Consider the following 18,058-nt stretch of genomic DNA (forward strand, 5'->3'; position numbering starts at 1 on the left):
TATGTATAGCATTTCTGAATATGCTTTAAAATTTATAATTTTCAGTTCTTTGTTCTTGTTTCATTCGTATATGGTGTTTAATGAATATTATTTATAATAAGCGAATGAGAAGTACACCGGACGGGAGAAACTGCAGGTGCTGGGATCTGGAGCAACCAACAACCAGCTGGAGGAACTCAGCGGGTACAGGAGCTGTCGACATTCAGCTTTGAGACTCGGCATCGGGCATAAACGCAAAACGTCGAAGTTCCTCTCCCGCGGGGGTTCCCAACCTTTTTAATGCCAGGAACCCTACCATTAACGACGAACCTGTAAATCACAGTCCATTGCTTGAAGCATCGTCACTGTGGCAAAAGTATAAACTGGATTTCTGCCTAATTTTGTCTATAACTTCAGAATTATTTTATAATTCATAGCCTCGGACCCATTCACAGTAATTCCCCACCCATTTGACGCCGGCTCCATTACTCCAAATCACAGCCCGCGTCGCCATCCGGCACCCGCCAAAGGCGGGGCTTCAACGCAGCTGTCTATCGAATGCCTGTGACTAAAAGACTAGGGCTGCGAAAGTATTTTATATATTGCCATAAAATAGATGATAATAATAATAGTAAGTTGTTTTAATGAAATAAAAGGTGCTACTTGTGAGGTAATTGCTGTGACCGGAGAAGCAGGCGGCAGCAGGGGTTGCGAGGACCCCAGGGGGGTGAAGCAAGTAGGGTTTGTGAGTGAAAACTCCTGAGTCAGAGCGGCGGCGAGTCCCGGCACCGGGCAGGCGGTACGGTACCGAGCGCTGTGCCGACCCACCACAAACCGAGCGGGCGGCACAACATCGAATCTGGGCATCGGCACACTTAGCGGACGGTAGAGCGGTTACAACATGATTACCTCGGCCGGTGAGTAAGGCTGCTCGAGTTCGCCCCTTCTCCCTGTTCGGTGCCCGGCTGAGCCTGAAGACGCTGCCGGCTGGTTTGAGATCTGCGTGACCGTTAATACAATAAGAGAAGGCTAGAAATCCTCGACAGCATTCTCTTATTATCTGGAGAGCTACACATACACACGAAAAACAGGTTGATGTTGTATCTTGTGAACTGGTCAGTTGTTGCTTTGTGCGCTTGATAGCCTGCGCCTGCACAGGCCTAGAAAACCTCACTTTGGCTCGTTTGGAGGTGTTAAATATTCGCTAGTAGTTGCCTGGGACTCAGCAGCTGAGTCATTGAATGAATGAGGCCTGAGAACGGGCTTCGCACCCGGGGCCGCGCGTTAATCGGCGCCTTAGTGCAACAGGAAGGGGTTCACTTGTGGGAGAACGTGAGGCTAGCTAGAGTGCGCGATGTGTCTAAAATCAAGAGCCGTGTCATTATGTTGACGAAAGAGTCCGGGGCAGAGTTACATTTGTTTTCATATGATCGGTAACTCCGAGCAAGAAAGTGAGCAAGTTACTCATGAATCTGAGGCATTGGCCAGACCACATTTGGAGTGTTGTGAGCAGTTCTGGGCCCCATATCTAAGGAAGGATGCACTAGCATTTCAGAAGCTCCAGAGGAGGTTTACGAGAATAATCCCGGGAACGAAAGGTTAACCTGTGAGGAGTGTTTCATGGCTCTGCACTTGTACCCGCTGGAGTTCCGATGAATGAGGGGGTATTTCATTAAAACCGACCCAATATTGAAATACCTGGATAGAATGGTTGGAGGGACGATGCTTCCAATAGAGGGCGAAACTAGTACTAGAGGACACAGACTCAAAATAGAAAAGGACGTCCCTTTAGCACACAGATAAACATGAATTTCTTTATCCAGAGGAGTTGAATCTGTAGAATTCATTGCCACAAACGGACAAGTCATTTGGTATATTTAAAGCGGAAATGGATGGGTTCTTGATTAGTTAGAGTGTCAAAGGTTACCGGGAGAAGGTAGCGTGGGTAACCTCAGTCTTCTCAACTCTGAATTGATTTTACAACATATGGATTCACTTTCAAGGACTCAACAATTCATATTCCCAGCTTTGTTTCTTTTTATATGTGCAGTTGTTTATCAATCTTTGTGTGATTTTTCATTGATTCTTTTATTTCACAAAGAATACCCACAAGAAAATTAATCTCAAGGTAGCATAGTGATGTATGTGCTTCCATAATAAATTTACTATGAACTTTTAAATGGGATTGAGAGGGGCTGCTCAGTTGCCTGGCGATTAGTGTGACGCTTTACAGCGCAAGGGATTGGAAGATTGGGGTTGAATTACTGCAGGTGACTGTAAGGAGTTTGTGCATCTTGTGACTGGGTTTCCTCCCACTTTCCTAAGACACGTGTAGGAGTCATGTATCTAATTATTGTCTGTCGGAATTGTATTTGTGTTGCACATCCTCACTCTGCATTAAGGTACTTTGTCACTTATCAACTTCCCCTTTAAAAAATACCCAATCACTTGGCCTCCACCGCCATCTGTGGCAACGAATTCCAAAGATTAATTAAAATAATTTCAGATTCACCAACGTCTGGCTAAATAAATTCCTCCTTATCACTGTTCTAAAGGGAGAACCTTGTATTCTGAGGCTGTGCCTTCTGGTAGTAGACTCCCTTCCTATAGGAAAATCCTCTCCATGTCCACTCTGTCTAGTCCTTTCAATATTCCATTGGCCTCAGTGAAATCTTCCCCCCCGCCCCCAATTCTTCTGAACTCCAGTGAGTACAGGATCACAGCCATCAAATGTTCTTCATGCATTAACCCTTCCAGTCCTGGGATCATTCTTGTGAACCTCCTTTGGACCTTCTCCAATGCCAGCACATCTTTCCTTAGATAAGGGGCCCAAAACTGTTTACAATAAACACTCCAACACTCCAAGGATGTTGGCTGGATTGGAGAGCATGTCTTATGAAAATAGGTTGAACTTGGCCTTTTCTCCTTGGAGCGATGGAGGATGAGAGATGACCTGATTGAGGTGTATAAGATGATGAGAGGCATTGATCGTGTGGATAGCCAGAGGCTTTTTCCCAGGGCTGAAATGGCTAATGTGAGGAGGCATAGTTTTAAGGTGCTTGGAAGTAGGTACAAGGGGGATGTCAGAGGTAAGTTTTTCACACAGTGGTGGGTTCATGGAATGCACTGCCAGCGAAGGTGGCAGAGGCGGATACAATAAGGTCTTTTAAGAAACTCTGAGATAGGTACATGGAGCCTAGAAAAATAGAGGGCTATGTGGTAGGATAATTCTAGGCAGCTTCTAGAGTAAGTTACATGGTCGGCTAAAGGGCCTGTAATGTGTTGTAGATTTTCTGTGTTAATTAGTCCTGATCTTTATAGAAGATGACACAGACTTTGAAGGGCGAGTTGTCTCGTCTTGATATTACTGTGTGAGTAAGGTGATGGTATTTTTTTTGTCCAGAGTTGCTGAGAAAACAAGATATAGTAAAAGGAAACTGAAGTTTTTGCTGTTCTCAAAAATATCAGCTTTGACTTGGAAGAAGTTTATTATGCATGATTTTATGCTGGATAGGTAGTTTGATTAGAATTCTTGTTGTGTCATAGAAATTGATGCCTTAGAAGGAAACCATTCAGCCCATCGTGTTCATGTTGGCTAAAAATGGGCCTAATCCCATTTCCCAGCTTCTGGTTCATAGTCTTATAGGTTATGGTTCTTAAAGCTGTCATTCAAGTAGTGATGATTTCTTTCACCATCTTTTCAGGCATTGAGTTCCAGGCTTATTGAGTGCACTCTGGTTATTAGACTGAAAGCAGATAGCAGGACTGAACAGATTGTTCTTGGGCCTCAGCTATTTGCAATTTTTGTCAACAATTTGGCTGAGGTGACCAAATGCGATTTCTCCCCCCCCCCCCAGATTTCCTGTTGCTATTAACCTAAGTGGGATTATTAATGCAGAGGTGTGTTTAAAGAGCATCAAGGTGATATGGGCAGGATCTGTGAGAATGTGGCAAATGGAATACAACATGGAGGAATACAAGGTCATTTATTTTGATGTACCATGGATTCCAGTTAACTGGAACACATTGGGACCTGCTGCTGGCCCAAGTAGCCAAAGTTTCATGGAAGTAGTTGAAAGGGTATAAGTAAAGGCAAACTACTGTTTCACTGAGTAGTGAATTATGTAGTTAAATGAAATACAGAACAAATTGGAACACCAACAATACTACTGCGGTACTATACTACTGTTATCGACAGAGGAATACATTGTGTGTACGCTGCCGTGTGGGGGGTGTCCAGGGAGGCACATCAGGAGGAGGAGTTGTCTTGCCCATTCTGGAGTCGCTCACTCACCCTTGGTTCCCACCAAGACACTCAGCTCTCATCTGTGGGTCCCAAGTAGTTGTTTGTATGTGACAGTGGCCACACTCCGGTGCACCTTTTCGGCAGTCAGGCTAAATCAGGTGAGGATTCATACCCCAGTAAAATATGTCTGAGCATGTGAAATTGGCTGTGGCAGACTGGGTGGATACAATGAATAGTGAGATCCAATGGCCAAGAAGGTGGTTCTGCAGCACTTTGGGGAGAATGAAGCCATGATAAGGCACAAAAGTAGTCATGGCTGTAACCAAGGAAACCACTGGATCCAGACTTCTGAGGTCAGAGGAGTGGAACTGTCCCCGTGTAATGGCTTTTCCACTTTATAAACTCCTTCACAGGTTTCACTGTCATGGGACACGACAGATAACCAACGTGCTGCCGTGTTCCTTTTGTTTGACTGTAAATGAACAAAATTAGCGCTGACACATAATGCAGATAATGGATTGCTTTCATACAACGCTTTTACAATCCGAATCAGGTTGTTTTGTGGCAACAATACATTGCAATAAATGATAATAAAAACTCTCAGAAAGAAGTATGTATAAAAAAAATTAAGTAAGTAGTGCAAAGTAAGAGAGAAATATAGTGAAGTAGTGTTCCATGAGTTCATTGTCCATTTAGAAATCTGATGCTGGAAGGGAAGAAGTCAGAAGTATTGAGTGTGTGAATTCAGGCTCCTGTATTTCCCACTTGATGGTAGCAATGAAAAGAGAGCGTGTCGTATGTGATGGGGGTCTTTGATAATGGATGCTGCCTTTTTGAGGCATCACCTTTTAACGGTGTCCTCAGTGCTGGGAAAGCTATTGCCCATGATGGCGTTGGCAGAATTTACAACTTTCTGCAGCCTTTTCTGATCCTGTGCCGTGGTCCCTCTGTACCAGATGGTGATGCAACCAGTTAGAATGCTCTCCACTGTACATCTCTAGAAATTTGTGAGAATCTTTAGTGACATACCAAGTCTCTTCAAACTCCTAATGAAAAATAGCTGCTGTTGTGCCTTCTTTGTAATTGCATCAACATGTTGGGCCCAGGATAGATCTCCAGAGATGATGACACTCAGGAACTTGAAACTGCTTACTCTTTCCACTGCTGATCCCTCATTGACTTCCCCTTCCTGAAGTCGACAGCTGCTCCTTGATCTTACTGACGCTGAGTGCAAGGTTCTTGTTGTGGCACCAGCCGACTAGCTGATCTGTCTTGTTCCTGTACACCACCTTGTCACTGTTAGAAAGTATACTGGAGTTAAATGAATATGGCAGATATTAATTCAAACAAGAATCAGGCTTCAGTTCTTATTGTAAATGTAAGTAAGTTCAGGAAGCTTACAAATAGCTTTGTTTTTTATGTAAATTGCAAGCGGTAAATTGAAGTTAAAAACACAATCTGCTCCATAGACTGAGATTGCATATGCAAGTCAGTCAGTGGGTGCTGTCCCAAATCTGGGGTTGGCGGCTATGCACCTCCATCTTCTTCGATCTTGCGACAGCATCGAGTACAGCCTCTCCTCCAGTTTGTTCTCGCTGGCCGCCTTGGCACCGCCCGCCGAACTCGAGCCCAAGGCCGTGTCGACCTCCAGCTGCGGCCGCTTCTTCGAGCTCGGCTCTTCCTTAGGCGGAGGCCTTGGGCAGGTCCAGGCACACGGTGAGCGCCCAAGTTCACCATGTCTCTTCTAACTAGGTGCATAGCGTACGATTTATAGATAAGTGGTGAGGCTTTAATCTCTTCCATGGAAGATGGCCGTTGGCTCACAAGGAGCTCATCTGCCCTTTGTCAGGTCTTGCTTTTTTCAGTCCTGCCGGGTGTCCTCACACCCTCCTCATCAGACTAAGTCTGGTGGGGGAGCCAGCCCAAGTCGCTGACCACAGCCCCCGGCCGAGCGCCCCCCCCCCCCCCGGCTGTATCTCTCCGAGTGTCCGGCACCCAACTGGAAACCATGGTCGAGCGGCCGGTGACCAAACCGAGACCCAGGTGTTAAAACAATGCAGTTGTGTTAATTGGCTTGCATCAAACCAAGCAACGTGGCTAAGTTATTTGCACCATAGTGAACAAGGGAAAATCTGCAGGTGCTGGAAATCCAAGCAACACACACACACGATGCTGGAGGAACTCAGCAGGCCAGGCAGCATTGATGTAGAAAAAAAGTAAGAGTAGAGTCGATGTTTTGGGCTGAGACCCTTCAGCAGGACTGGAGAAAAAAAGATGAGATTTAAAAGGTGGTGGAGGAGAGAGAGAAACACAAGGTGATAGGTGAAACCGGGAGGGGGAGGGATGAAGTAAAGAGCTGGAAAGTTGATTGGTGAAAAAGATACAGGGCTGGAGAAGGGTGAGTCTGAAAGGAGAGGACAGAAGGCCATGGAAGAAAGAGAAGTGGGGGGGGGGAGCACCAGAGGGAGGTGAAGGGCAGGCATAGAGAAAGGTGAGAGAGGGAAAAAGGGATGGGGAATGGTGAAGGGGGAGGGTCATTACCAGAAGTTCAAGAAATTGATGTTCATGCTGTCAGGTTGGAGGCTACCCAGACAGAATATAAGGTGTTGTTCCTCCAACCTGAGTGTGGCTTCATTGCGACAGTCGAGGAGGCCGTGGATTGACAGATCAGAATGGGAAGTGGAATTAAAATGGGTGGCCACTGGGAGGTCCCACTTCTTCCGGTGGACAGAGCATAGGTGCTTCTCTGAGGCCACACTCAGGTTGGGGGAATAACACCTTGATTCCGTCTGGGTAGCCTTCAAGCTGATGTATGAACATTGATTTCTTGAACTTCCGATAATGCCCCCCCCCCACCCCTTCACCATTTCCATCCCCTTTTCTCCCTCACCTTTTCCTTTTGCCTCCCCATTGCTTCCCTCTGGTGCTCCCATCACCCCCCCGCCCCACCTTTCCTTTCTTCCATGGCCTTCAGTCCTCTCCTATCAGACTCTCCCTTCTCCAGCCCTGTGACTCTTTCACTGATCAATTTCCCAGCTTTTTACTTCATCCCTCCCCCTCCTGTTTCATCTATCACCTTGTGTTTCTCTCTCCCCTCCCCCACCTTTTAAATCTACTCCTCATCTTTTTTTTTCCTCCAGTCCTGCTGAAGGGTCTCAGCCCGAAACGACAACTGAACTTTTTTCCATAGATGCTGTCTGGCCTGCGAAGTCCCTCCAGCATTTTGTGTGTGTTGCACCATTGTGACTTCAGGATATTGTCGCTTAGCATAACCATGGTCACAGGTTAGGCAGTCAATAGTTTTGTGTACTCAGAGACAGCCCTGACAACATTAATTATGGGTGTCTGGCTCTCTGTTGTCAAAATGTTTTAGAATATTTGTGTTAAGTAGTTTCTCACAGTGGCAGTTAGACCTTCGGAAGTATCTTATCAATTACAATGTGCTTCCACTATGTATCTCAAAGGAATCATTTGTCAACCCCAAGTATTAAAGGAAACAATGTCATTGTAACTATTAAAATTATATTGAATCACCTGCTGTTACTTTTGATTTTAAGGGTATAAGATTGTGGTCAATTTTTGTGTTTGTGAGTAAGTGTTTCCATGAGAATGCCTGCTTGTGCTGAATACAGACTTCTATATCACCAACTTCAGTGTTTTCGCTGGTGACTTCGATCACAGTTACAACAGTCGCCATCTGACATTCTGCCAGCAATAGTTGCGTTGTCAGCATATTTACAGATGGCATTTGAGCTGTGCCTAGCTACAAAGTCGTGAGTGTAGAGAGAGTAGAGTAGTGGGCTTAACATGCATCCTTGAGATGCGCCAGTGCTGATTGTCAGTGAGGTGGTGTTATTTTTGAGTTGCACTGACTGTGGTCTCTGGTGAGGAAGTCAAAGATCCAGTTGACTAGAGGTATGGAGGCCCAGGTTTTGGAGCTTGTAGGTTAGAACTGAGGGGATGATTGTGTTGAACACCGAGTTGTAATCAATAAACATCAGTCTGACATAGATATTGTTATTGTCCAGTTGATCCAAGGGCGAGTAGAGAGTCAGTGAGATTGCATCCGCTGCTGATCTATTGTGACGATAGGCAAATTGCAGGTCTTTGCTTAAGCAAGAGTTGATTCTAGCCATGAACAACCTCTCAAAGCACTTCATTACAGATGTGAGTGCAGCTGGGTGATGGTCATGAGGCAGCTCACCCTGTGCTTCTTGGGCACTGGTATGATTGTCATCCTTTTGAAGCTGGTGGGAACCTCTAAGTGCAGCACTGAGCGATTGAAGATGCACTTGAACACTCCCACCAGTTTCAGTGTCCTACCACGTATGCCATCAGGACCTGACGCTTTGTGAGAGTGTTGAACAGCATTCTGACATTGGCCTCCGAGACAGATTACCAAATGCTGCCAGGATTTGCAGAGGTATAGTTTTATACTCTCTTTCAAAGCGTGCATAAAAAGCACTGAGCTCATCTAGAAGTGAAGTATTACAGGCATTCATGATGTTAGGTTTCACTTTGTAGATATAATGGCCATCTGTCAGTCATACCTGGACAATTTGTATAGTTCTGGATCACTGGTCTTGATTGCCACAGATTTAGCCCTTAGCAGACTGAACCTCCTAGTTCAACCATGGCTTTTGGCTTTTACTTCAAGTATAATATAGTTCAAATTGTTCAAAGATCAAATGATCACAAGGAAGTAAACCGAGAAACAACGTAAGTGATTGAAGCTTTTGAAGATGCAGGTAATGTAGCAGAGAGGAGGAATTTAGTGTGTGTGTTTATCTGAATCTATGTGCCTGTGATGCTGTTGCAAGTTTTTCATTGTAACTCACTACTTGAGCATATGACACTAAACTTGGCATGAAAAGTTGTGTGAACAAAAACAATGCAGACTAATTCAAATTTTGCTTAGATATGTGGATGTTAGTATATTAAATGGATAATAAGTAAAAGATTGGAGTGTGAACGATTCTAAAGAAACATGAGTGTGCTATCCAATCTTTTGAGCATGTTCTCTTCTGATGTTGGATGATTGCTGATCTGTTCCTCAAATCTGTTTTTTCTATTTTTGATCCACATTACTTGATACCTAGTCTTTGCAAACAAATCTTATATCAGTCTTTTCAGTCAGAAAATTAACCTATCCTTTAAGTGGAATGATACCTTTTAAATGATTTTGATTTTGAAGATTTTTGATTTTGTTCCTAAATATTTAAGGTCCAGTTATTTGTACTTGATTTATTGTTTTGAATTCTTCAATAAAAATAGTTTTCTATAATTAAAAACAAATCTTTACTGACATTTTAACATCTATTAGCTCATCCCTGATTCTTCTGGTATCAAGTGAATACTGACCAATTTTCTGACTGTTCCTTGAAACATAAACCATTAAGCCTGAATATTGAAGTGTTCCCTCGAGAAAAGTTCATCTACCTTATCTTTCTTTCTCAAGAACAGTTTATCTACAGTATCTTAGTTATTGTCACACTGAGGGATAATGTTAATCTCATTTTCTACTTTTTTCCCTGTCCTTGGTTACCACAAACCCATCAACTCCCCTTTGATTCTTTTACCAACCAATATAACATCATGACCTTTAGGTTTAAGAGAAAATTGGAGCAGTCAGCAGAAACCCATGTAGTCATGGGGAGACTTGCTTGGAACCATAAGCGATGGTCTTCATACCTCCCTGTAGTGTATTAGCAACACACTTTTTAACAAATCTTTTGTGTGTGTTTATATCACATTGTTTTTTTTTCCCCCTCTACTTGATCAACCTGTCAATCTTACATCGATGTTGTGATAGTTTATCCCCTTGACAGCCCTGGTGTCACTCTATTAGAGATATTTCTTTAGTCCAATGCATCCTTCCACAGCCTCTCTACAACTTAAAATTGCTTTTCCCTATTCCCAAATCCGATGAAGCGTCTTCAACCTGAAGTGTTCCTTTCAATTGTTTCTTGATATGTTGCGCATTTCCACCTTTTTTTTTGCTTTGAAGGTTTTAGTTTGAGGGTTTAAAGTAATTTGCAAGGGGGATGGGACCCAGAGCAATAGAGCAGTGGAAGAAGTGCATGGAGTAAAGCCAGATCTAACATATAAAGAGGCTTTGAGGAAAGAGAAGCAGAATAAAGGGTGTAAAGGTAGTAAGGTAGAAGTGTGTGTACTTCAAGGCAAGAAGCATCAGGAACAAAGGTGATGAACTGAGAGCTTGGAATTATGATGTAGTGGCCATTACAGAGACTTGGCTGGCACCAGAGCAGGAATGGATTCTCAATATTCCTGGATTTCAGTGCTTTAAGAGGGATAGAGAGGGGTGGCATTACTGGTCAGCGATACTATTACAGCTACAGAAAGGGTAGGTAATGTAGCAGGATCCTCTTTTGAGTCAGTATGGGTGGAAGTCAGGAACAGGAAGGGAGCAGTTACTCTATTGGGGGTATTCTATAGGCCCCCTGGTAGCAGCAGAGATACAGAGGAGCAGATTGGGAGGCAGATTTTGGAAAGGTGCAAAAATAATAGGGTTGTTATCATGGGTGACTTTAACTTCCCTAATATTGATTGGCGCCTGATTAGACGGGTCAGAGTTTGTTAAGTGAGTCCAGGATGGATTCCTGTCACAGTATATTGACAGGCCGACTATGGGGAATGCCATACTAGATCTAGTATTAGGTAACGAACCAAGCCAGGTCACAGATCTCTCAGTGGGTGAGCATCTGGGGGACAGTGACCACTGCTCCCTGGCCTTTAGCATTATCATGGAAAAGGATAGAATCAGAGAGGACAGGAAAATTTTTAATTGGGGAAGGGCAAATTATGAGGCTATAAGGCTAGAACTTGTGGGTGTAAATTGGGATGATGTTTTTGCAGGGAAATGTACTATGGACATGTGGTCAATGTTTGGGAATCTCTTGCAGGATGTTAGGGATAAATTTGTCCTGGTGAGGAAGATAAAGAATGGTAGGGCGAAGGAACCATGGGTGACAAGTGAGGTGGAAAATCTAGTCAGGTGGAAGAAGGCAGCATACATGAGGTTCAGGAAGCAAGGATCAGATGGGTCTGTTGAGGAATATAGGGTAGCAAGAAAGAGCTTAAGAAGGGGCTGAGGAGAGCAAGAAAGGGGCATGAGAAGGCCTTGGCGAGTAGGGTAAAGGAAAACCCCAAAGCATTCTTCTATTATGTGAAGAACAAAAGGATGACAGGAGTGAAGGTAGGACCGATTAGAGATAAAGGTGGGAAGATGTGCCTGGAGGCTGTGGAAGTGAGCGAGGTCCTCAATGAATACATCTCTTCGGTATTCACCAATGAGAGGGAACTTGATCATGGTGAGGACAATATGAGTGAGGTTGATGTTCTGGAGCATATTGATATTAAGGGAGAGGAGGTGTTGGAGTTATTAAAATACGTTAGGATGGATGAGTCCCCGGGACCTGACGGAATATTCCCCAGGGTGCTCCACGAGGCGAGAGAAGAGATTGCTGAGCCTCTGGCTAGGATCCTTATGTCTTCGTTGTCCACAGGAATGGTACCAGAGGATTGGAGGGAGGCGAATGTTGTCCCCTTGTTCTAAAAAGGTAGTAGGGATAGTCCGGGTAATTATAGACCAGTGAGCATTACGTCTGTGGTGGGAAAGCTCTTGGAAAAGATTCTTAGAGATAGGATCTCTGGGCATTTAGAGAATCATGGTCTGATCAGGGATAGTCAGCATGGCTTTGTGAAGGGCTGATCGTGTCTAACAAGCCTGATAGAGTTCTTTGAGGAGGTGACCAGGCATATAGATGAGGGTAGTGCAGTGGGCGTGATCTATATGGATTTTAGTAAGGCATTTGACAAGGTTCCACACGATAGGCTTATTCAGAAAGTCAGAAGGCATGGGATCCAGGGAAGTTTAGCCAGGTGGATTCAGAATTGGTTTGCCTGCATAAAGCAGTGGATCATGGTGGAGGGAGTACATTTGTATTAGAGGGTTGTGACTAGTGGTGTCCCACAAGGATCTGTTCTGGGACCTCTACTTTTCGTGATTTTTATTAGTGCAAGTTTGCAGAAGACACAAAGGTTAGTGGTGTTGTGGATAGTGTAGAGGATTGTGGAAGATTGCAGAGAGACATTGATAGGATGCAGAAGTGGGCTGAGAAGTAGCAGATGGAGTTCAACCCGGAGAAGTGTGAGGTGGTACACTTTGCAAGGACAAACTCCAAGGCAGAGTACAAAGTAAATGGCAGGATACTTGGTAGTGTGGAGGTGCAGAGGGATCTCGGGGTACATGTCCACCGGTCCCTGAAAGTTGCCTCACAGGTAGATAGGGTAGTTAAGAAAGCTTATGGGGTATTAGCTTTCGTAAGTCGAGAGATAGAGTTTAAGAGTCGTGATGTAATGAAGCAGCTCTATAAAACTCTGGTTAGGCTACACTTGGAGTACTGTGTCCAGATCTGGTTGCCTCACTATAGGAAGGATGTGGAAGCATTGGAAAGGGTACTGAGGAGATTTACCAGGATGCTGCCTGGTTTAGAAAGTACGCATTATGATCAGAGATTAAGGGAGCTAGGGATTTACTCTTTGGAGAGAAGGAGGATGAGAGGAGACATGATAGAGGTGTACAAGATAATAAGAGGAATAGATAGAGTGGATAGCCAGCGCCTCGTCCCCAGGGCACCACTGCTCAATACAAGAGGATGTGGCTTTAAGGTAAAGGGTGGGATGTTCAAGGGGGATATTAGAGGAAGGTTTTTTACTCAGAGAGTGGTTGGTGCGTGGAACGCACTGCCTGAGTCAGTGGTGGAGGCAGATAGACTCGTGAATTTTAAAAGACTGCTGGACAGGTATATGGAGGAAATTAAGGGGGGTTATATGGGAGGCAGGGTTTAAGGGTTGGCACAACATTGTGGGCCGAAGGGCCTGTACTCTGCTGTACTATTCTATGTTCTGTTTCCAGAATCTGTCTTTGATCTATCATTTTCTACCTGGATAATTGTTGAACAACGCTGTCCTTGTTTTTAATGATTAGCTGGAGTTAACTAATATATTTTATACTAATGTTCCCTCCATAATTGTGTTTTATAGCTGGAATCATTTCACTTCTGGATGAAAAAGAACCACAGCTCAAGGTAAGTGCTTCATCTGCAGAGAAACAATTTGCAAAAGTTGAAGAATTTTCTTTGTTTGGGAAACATTTTATGGAGTATTTTGACTAAAGCTCCAATATTTTTAAGTGTCATCTGATTTTGCAAATAATTTCAGTGTGAAATGAATGTGAATATCTTGGGAATGAAACCTCTGTTACTCGAATCACAACACTGGCAAAGCAACTAACCTGATTTTTAAATGTTAAATTTAGGGCAGCATTATGATTGTAATTATCAATGCAACTAGTCAGGTAGGATCTATAGATGATAATGAGCAGTCAGATCTTTCAGCTGAGACCATTCATCAGGATGCGATCCATTGGGACCTCATCTTGATAAATGATCTTGGGCCCAAAACATTGACTATTCATTTTCCTCCATGGGTGCCTGGCATGCTGAGTTTTTCCAGCTATTTTTTTTATTGTGTTGATCCAGATTTTTAGCACCTGCAGTCCCCCTTGTGTCTCTAGATTGTCGTTACGATGTTTCAGCTTTTGTGTCTCTTCATTACCATGAATATTGAGGAGTTTTATTTGTTACTGCTTTGGTGTCATTCTGAGGCATAAGGGTTTTCAAGGTGTGAATGAGAAAGACCTGCAGCTTCTTTTGTGCTCTCATCTAAAGAAAGAGCATACAATACACACTGTTTAGATATCAAAATATATTCTGTGCCTTTATTTTTTTTTCACTGTGTTCCAGGAGTTTGCTCTGCACAAGCTGAACTCTGTTGTCAATGACTTCTGGGCTGAAATTTCAGAATCCGTGGTTAAAATGTAAGGCATTTGTTTTTTGAATATTTTTCCTAGCAAATACCTCTCTGACTTGCTATGGTAATTAAAATTGATGGACTTATTAATGTAATTCACCAGTGGAGCTTTTGTACTTAAGGTCATTTGTATTTCTGTACCTTGTTTCTGTATGCTTATGCATAATTTCTTGTGGTTTGATCGTTATAGAATGGTATGGTATCTTTGTATTCCATTATTCACAAATGAATGAAGATTGATGATATTGATTTGCGTTACCCATACCTAGGCAAAATTTATAATCAACGTCTAAATATTTGTCTTAAACATTGTGCTCATTTTTAGTGAGGAACTATATGAAGATGAGACATTCCGGAGTCGGGAATTTGCTGCTTTGGTGGCATCTAAAGTTTTTTATCATCTTGGAGCCTTTGAAGAATCATTGAATTATGCACTTGGAGCTGGGGACCTCTTCAATGTCAATGATGAATCAGAATATGTGGAAACTATTATAGGTTAGCAATATTCTAATTTCTATTCCTTGAATGTGAATTTTGTGAATTATTTTGTGATGCATGTTATACACTGATAATGTGGCACTAAAGGAACATAGTGGATCTTTGAGCTCATGTATCACCTGTTGATGTTTTAATATTTTGTGGAAATTTAATTTTGAAGAGTATAAAATTACTTCTATACTCTGATGAATAAACTGTTCTCGGACTTCCAGTCAGGTACAAGTATCAATTATAACCGGCATTTCGATGATATCTTCATAATAGACGGCGGTGTTTGTCATGGAAATGTTGTTTATAATCAATACCTGTATCTGACTAGAAGCCCAAGAAGAGTTTGTTTGTCTTGTACGCAGGAAAAGCACTAGGTCCTTTTTCAAATTGCTGTCTGATTTCTAATCTTGCAACTCTCATTTTTTGGACTTGCATAAATTTTCTGATTTGTAATGATAAAACTGTCATAGTGCAATCAAGAAGAGAACTTTAGGATTTCCATCAAGTGGCAGTGCAGGAATGCTGATATATTTCCAAATCAAGATGGTGTGTGATTTGGAGGAGAAGTTGCAGAGGATGATGTTCCCATGTGCCCACTGCTCTTTTTGTTGCTGACAGAGGCTGTGGTTTAGTGAACTGTACTCCGAGTGCTTTATAGAAGTACAGTTCAGATAGAACAAATTTGTAACCATGTCATGCTGTTGGTGGAGGTAATGAAGACTTAGTTAAGTGGATGCCAATTAAATGGATTGCTTTGTTTTGGATTGCATCAAGCTTCTTGAATGGTTTTCTTGGCATGTGGAGACTATTCTATCATATTCCAGACTTGTGGCTTGTAGATGGTGGAAAGGCTTTGGGATATCAAGTACAATGTTAGACTAATAAAGCTGGAGTATTTCTATTTGGAGCTTACTTACTAGATTGAGGGGATTTGATGGAGGTGTACAAACAAATAACAGTTTTAGATGGAAGGAATAGAATGAATCTGTTCCCAATAGCAGATGTTTCAGAGTTAAACCGTGGGGCAAAAGGTGCAGGGGTACATGAGGAATAACTCTTTGCAGCTCAGCATGGTTTTAAACTGAAATTCACTGGTTGTACAAATGACAGAAATGATCAGCCAATGCCTCCAAAAGGTAATTATTTTAGCATGATAGCTATGGAATCGTTTCAGTACACATACAAGGAAAGATTTAGAACTCCAGTGCCTTGAGGCAACGCAATGAGTAGTCGTAACTTTGTTCATATGAAAAAGGTTTACAATAGTTTAAATGTTTGTATTTTTTTTTGTTGTAGCTAAATGTATTGATCATTATACAAAACTTCGAGTTGAAAATAGAGAAATACCCAATGGTGAGGAGAAACCTATTGACCCTCGATTGGAAGGTATTGTTAATAAGATGTTCCAACGGTGTTTTGATGACCACAAATACAAACAAGCTATTGGCATTGCTTTGGAGACTAGGAGGCTTGATGTCTTTGAAAAAGTGATTCTTGAATCTGTAAGTATTTCTATTGTTAATGTTTATGAAAGTTCTGCTTTTTTTTTTCCTTCCCCCACTTCTTTTATTGTTTTAGTAGTTAATACTGCCATTTTAGTAAATCTACAATGTGGAAATTTCAAAATAGTGTCACGGAAGAGACGAAGATATATTGTCCTGTGGTTAATTTGTATTTAGTTTCAAGTTCCAGGTAACTGTCATAAAACATGTACACAGCTAACTAATATATTGTTCCTCTGGAGCAAAGGTGCAAAACACAGCTCATACAGTTATGATCCAGCACGTATAGTCACAAAATAATATTAGTACAAGTCCCTGAGCAGAATGGCCTGAATGACAGGTTGACATAAAGTACAAAATGTATGTTTATGTAAAACAGTATGATGTCACTGGCACTATTGTAACAAAGCAAGCAGTGGTATAACTGTGAAACAGCCGCAATGAAAAGTGACCAGAGCGCAGGTTGAGAGTGTGTCAGTGAATTGCAGAGTGGTAGGGATGGATGGACGCTGGGTGCAGAGCATTCAGACAGGGTGCATATGTGTGCTGGGTGGCAACAGGGTGTTAAGAAGTCTAACAGGTTGGGAGGAGAAGCTGTAATCCAGCCTGGCTGATCCGGTTCTGATGCTGCAGTACCTTCTGCTCTTAGCTGCAAATGACAGGATGCCTTTTGGTAAGAATGTCTGTTCATTTAGTGAAGTCCATTAGGTATAACATACCAACAAAACAATGTTTGCAGAATGGTGCCATATTTAACTCTTCTATTCTTTCACAGAACGATATCTCTGGGATGCTTGCATACAGTGTAAAAGTGTGCATGTCACTGATGCAGAATAAGCAATTCAGGAATGAAGTCCTTCGTGTTCTGGTCAAGCTGTATATGAATCTGGAAAAACCAGATTTTATTAATGTGTGTCAGGTAATACCATTTTCAAGTGCTAACCACAAACCCAAGTTAAGGATTTTCAGTAGTGCTTCCATGGGAACATTTCTATCTGAAGCCAATGTATATAAATTCATAAAAAGTAGAAAATGCTGAAAGTACTCTGCAGGTCAAGCAGCATCTGTTTTAAGCACTGAAAAGTTGACTCTATTTTTCTCTCTCTGCATATGACCTGTTGAGTATCTCTTGAATTTTCTGTTTCCATTTTAGGTTTTGTTCATCAGTTTTTGTTTCTAGGCAACTTATTGTTCTTACAAAATTGTTAAAACAAATATCAGTTACACTCCACTACCTCCCCATTCCTATTTGCATTTATCTTGGGCTGTGAATAAATGCCAGAAATTAGTTGATTTTGTACCTAACCCTCTCATCTGGCATTTCCCGTAAGCATTTTTTGCAGGCGAGCAGTTATTACATCTTTTGAAGGCAATTTAGAAATAGTTACTGTATCTCTCCTGGTCTCCCCTGTACGGACTCCCAGGAATTTATTATTGCTTCAGCTGTGGAAAGCAAAAATATAATTAATTGAATCGGAATATTAAGGGTTTGAAAGAGAAATGATGGAGAGATGTTTTAATATAAGATGTTGTGCAATTCCCATAAAAAATCTTGTGACTCTTTGACTATCACCCTATTAATAACAGAGTTCTACTGGAGTAAATCCCTATTTCAGTGTTTTAAGATTTGAAATTGCAAATAATTCATTAAGAAAGCACAGCTATTTGAGCACATGAAGGTTTAGAGTATCTATGTTAGCTGGTGGTTAGGCTGAACTATGATTCTAAGATATTTTCCTGCTTGCTGTACATTATTGTGTGGTTTTTAGCAAATATTCATTGCAGATAAGATTCATAGTCGCAAATTTGCAAATACGGTGGATGTAAATTTGTAAAAGACATTTTTAATACCATTTAGGAGAAGAATTGTTTAATAAAAACACACTTGATTTTATCATAACTGAGATCTTGAATAAATTGATTGATCTTCCCATAAAACTAGTATTAA

General features: G+C 42.1%; 1 protein-coding gene across 1 annotated transcript in view; it reads left to right on the top strand.

Annotated features, from left to right (window-relative positions):
* Nucleotides 1–718: 718 nt before the first annotated feature.
* Nucleotides 719–18,058, top strand: part of psmd1 (proteasome 26S subunit, non-ATPase 1) — a 109,189-nt gene continuing 91,849 nt past the window's right edge. Inside the window, exons 1-6 of the mRNA XM_063045633.1 lie at nucleotides 719–896; nucleotides 13,292–13,335; nucleotides 14,053–14,126; nucleotides 14,445–14,614; nucleotides 15,905–16,110; nucleotides 16,886–17,029. Of these exons, the coding sequence (XP_062901703.1) occupies nucleotides 881–896; nucleotides 13,292–13,335; nucleotides 14,053–14,126; nucleotides 14,445–14,614; nucleotides 15,905–16,110; nucleotides 16,886–17,029 (654 nt within the window). The 5' untranslated portion in view covers nucleotides 719–880. The remainder of the gene's footprint in view (nucleotides 897–13,291; nucleotides 13,336–14,052; nucleotides 14,127–14,444; nucleotides 14,615–15,904; nucleotides 16,111–16,885; nucleotides 17,030–18,058) is intronic.

Source organism: Mobula hypostoma, chromosome 4 (assembly GCF_963921235.1).
Source record: "Mobula hypostoma chromosome 4, sMobHyp1.1, whole genome shotgun sequence".
NCBI classification, from domain to species: Eukaryota; Metazoa; Chordata; class Chondrichthyes; order Myliobatiformes; family Myliobatidae; genus Mobula; species Mobula hypostoma.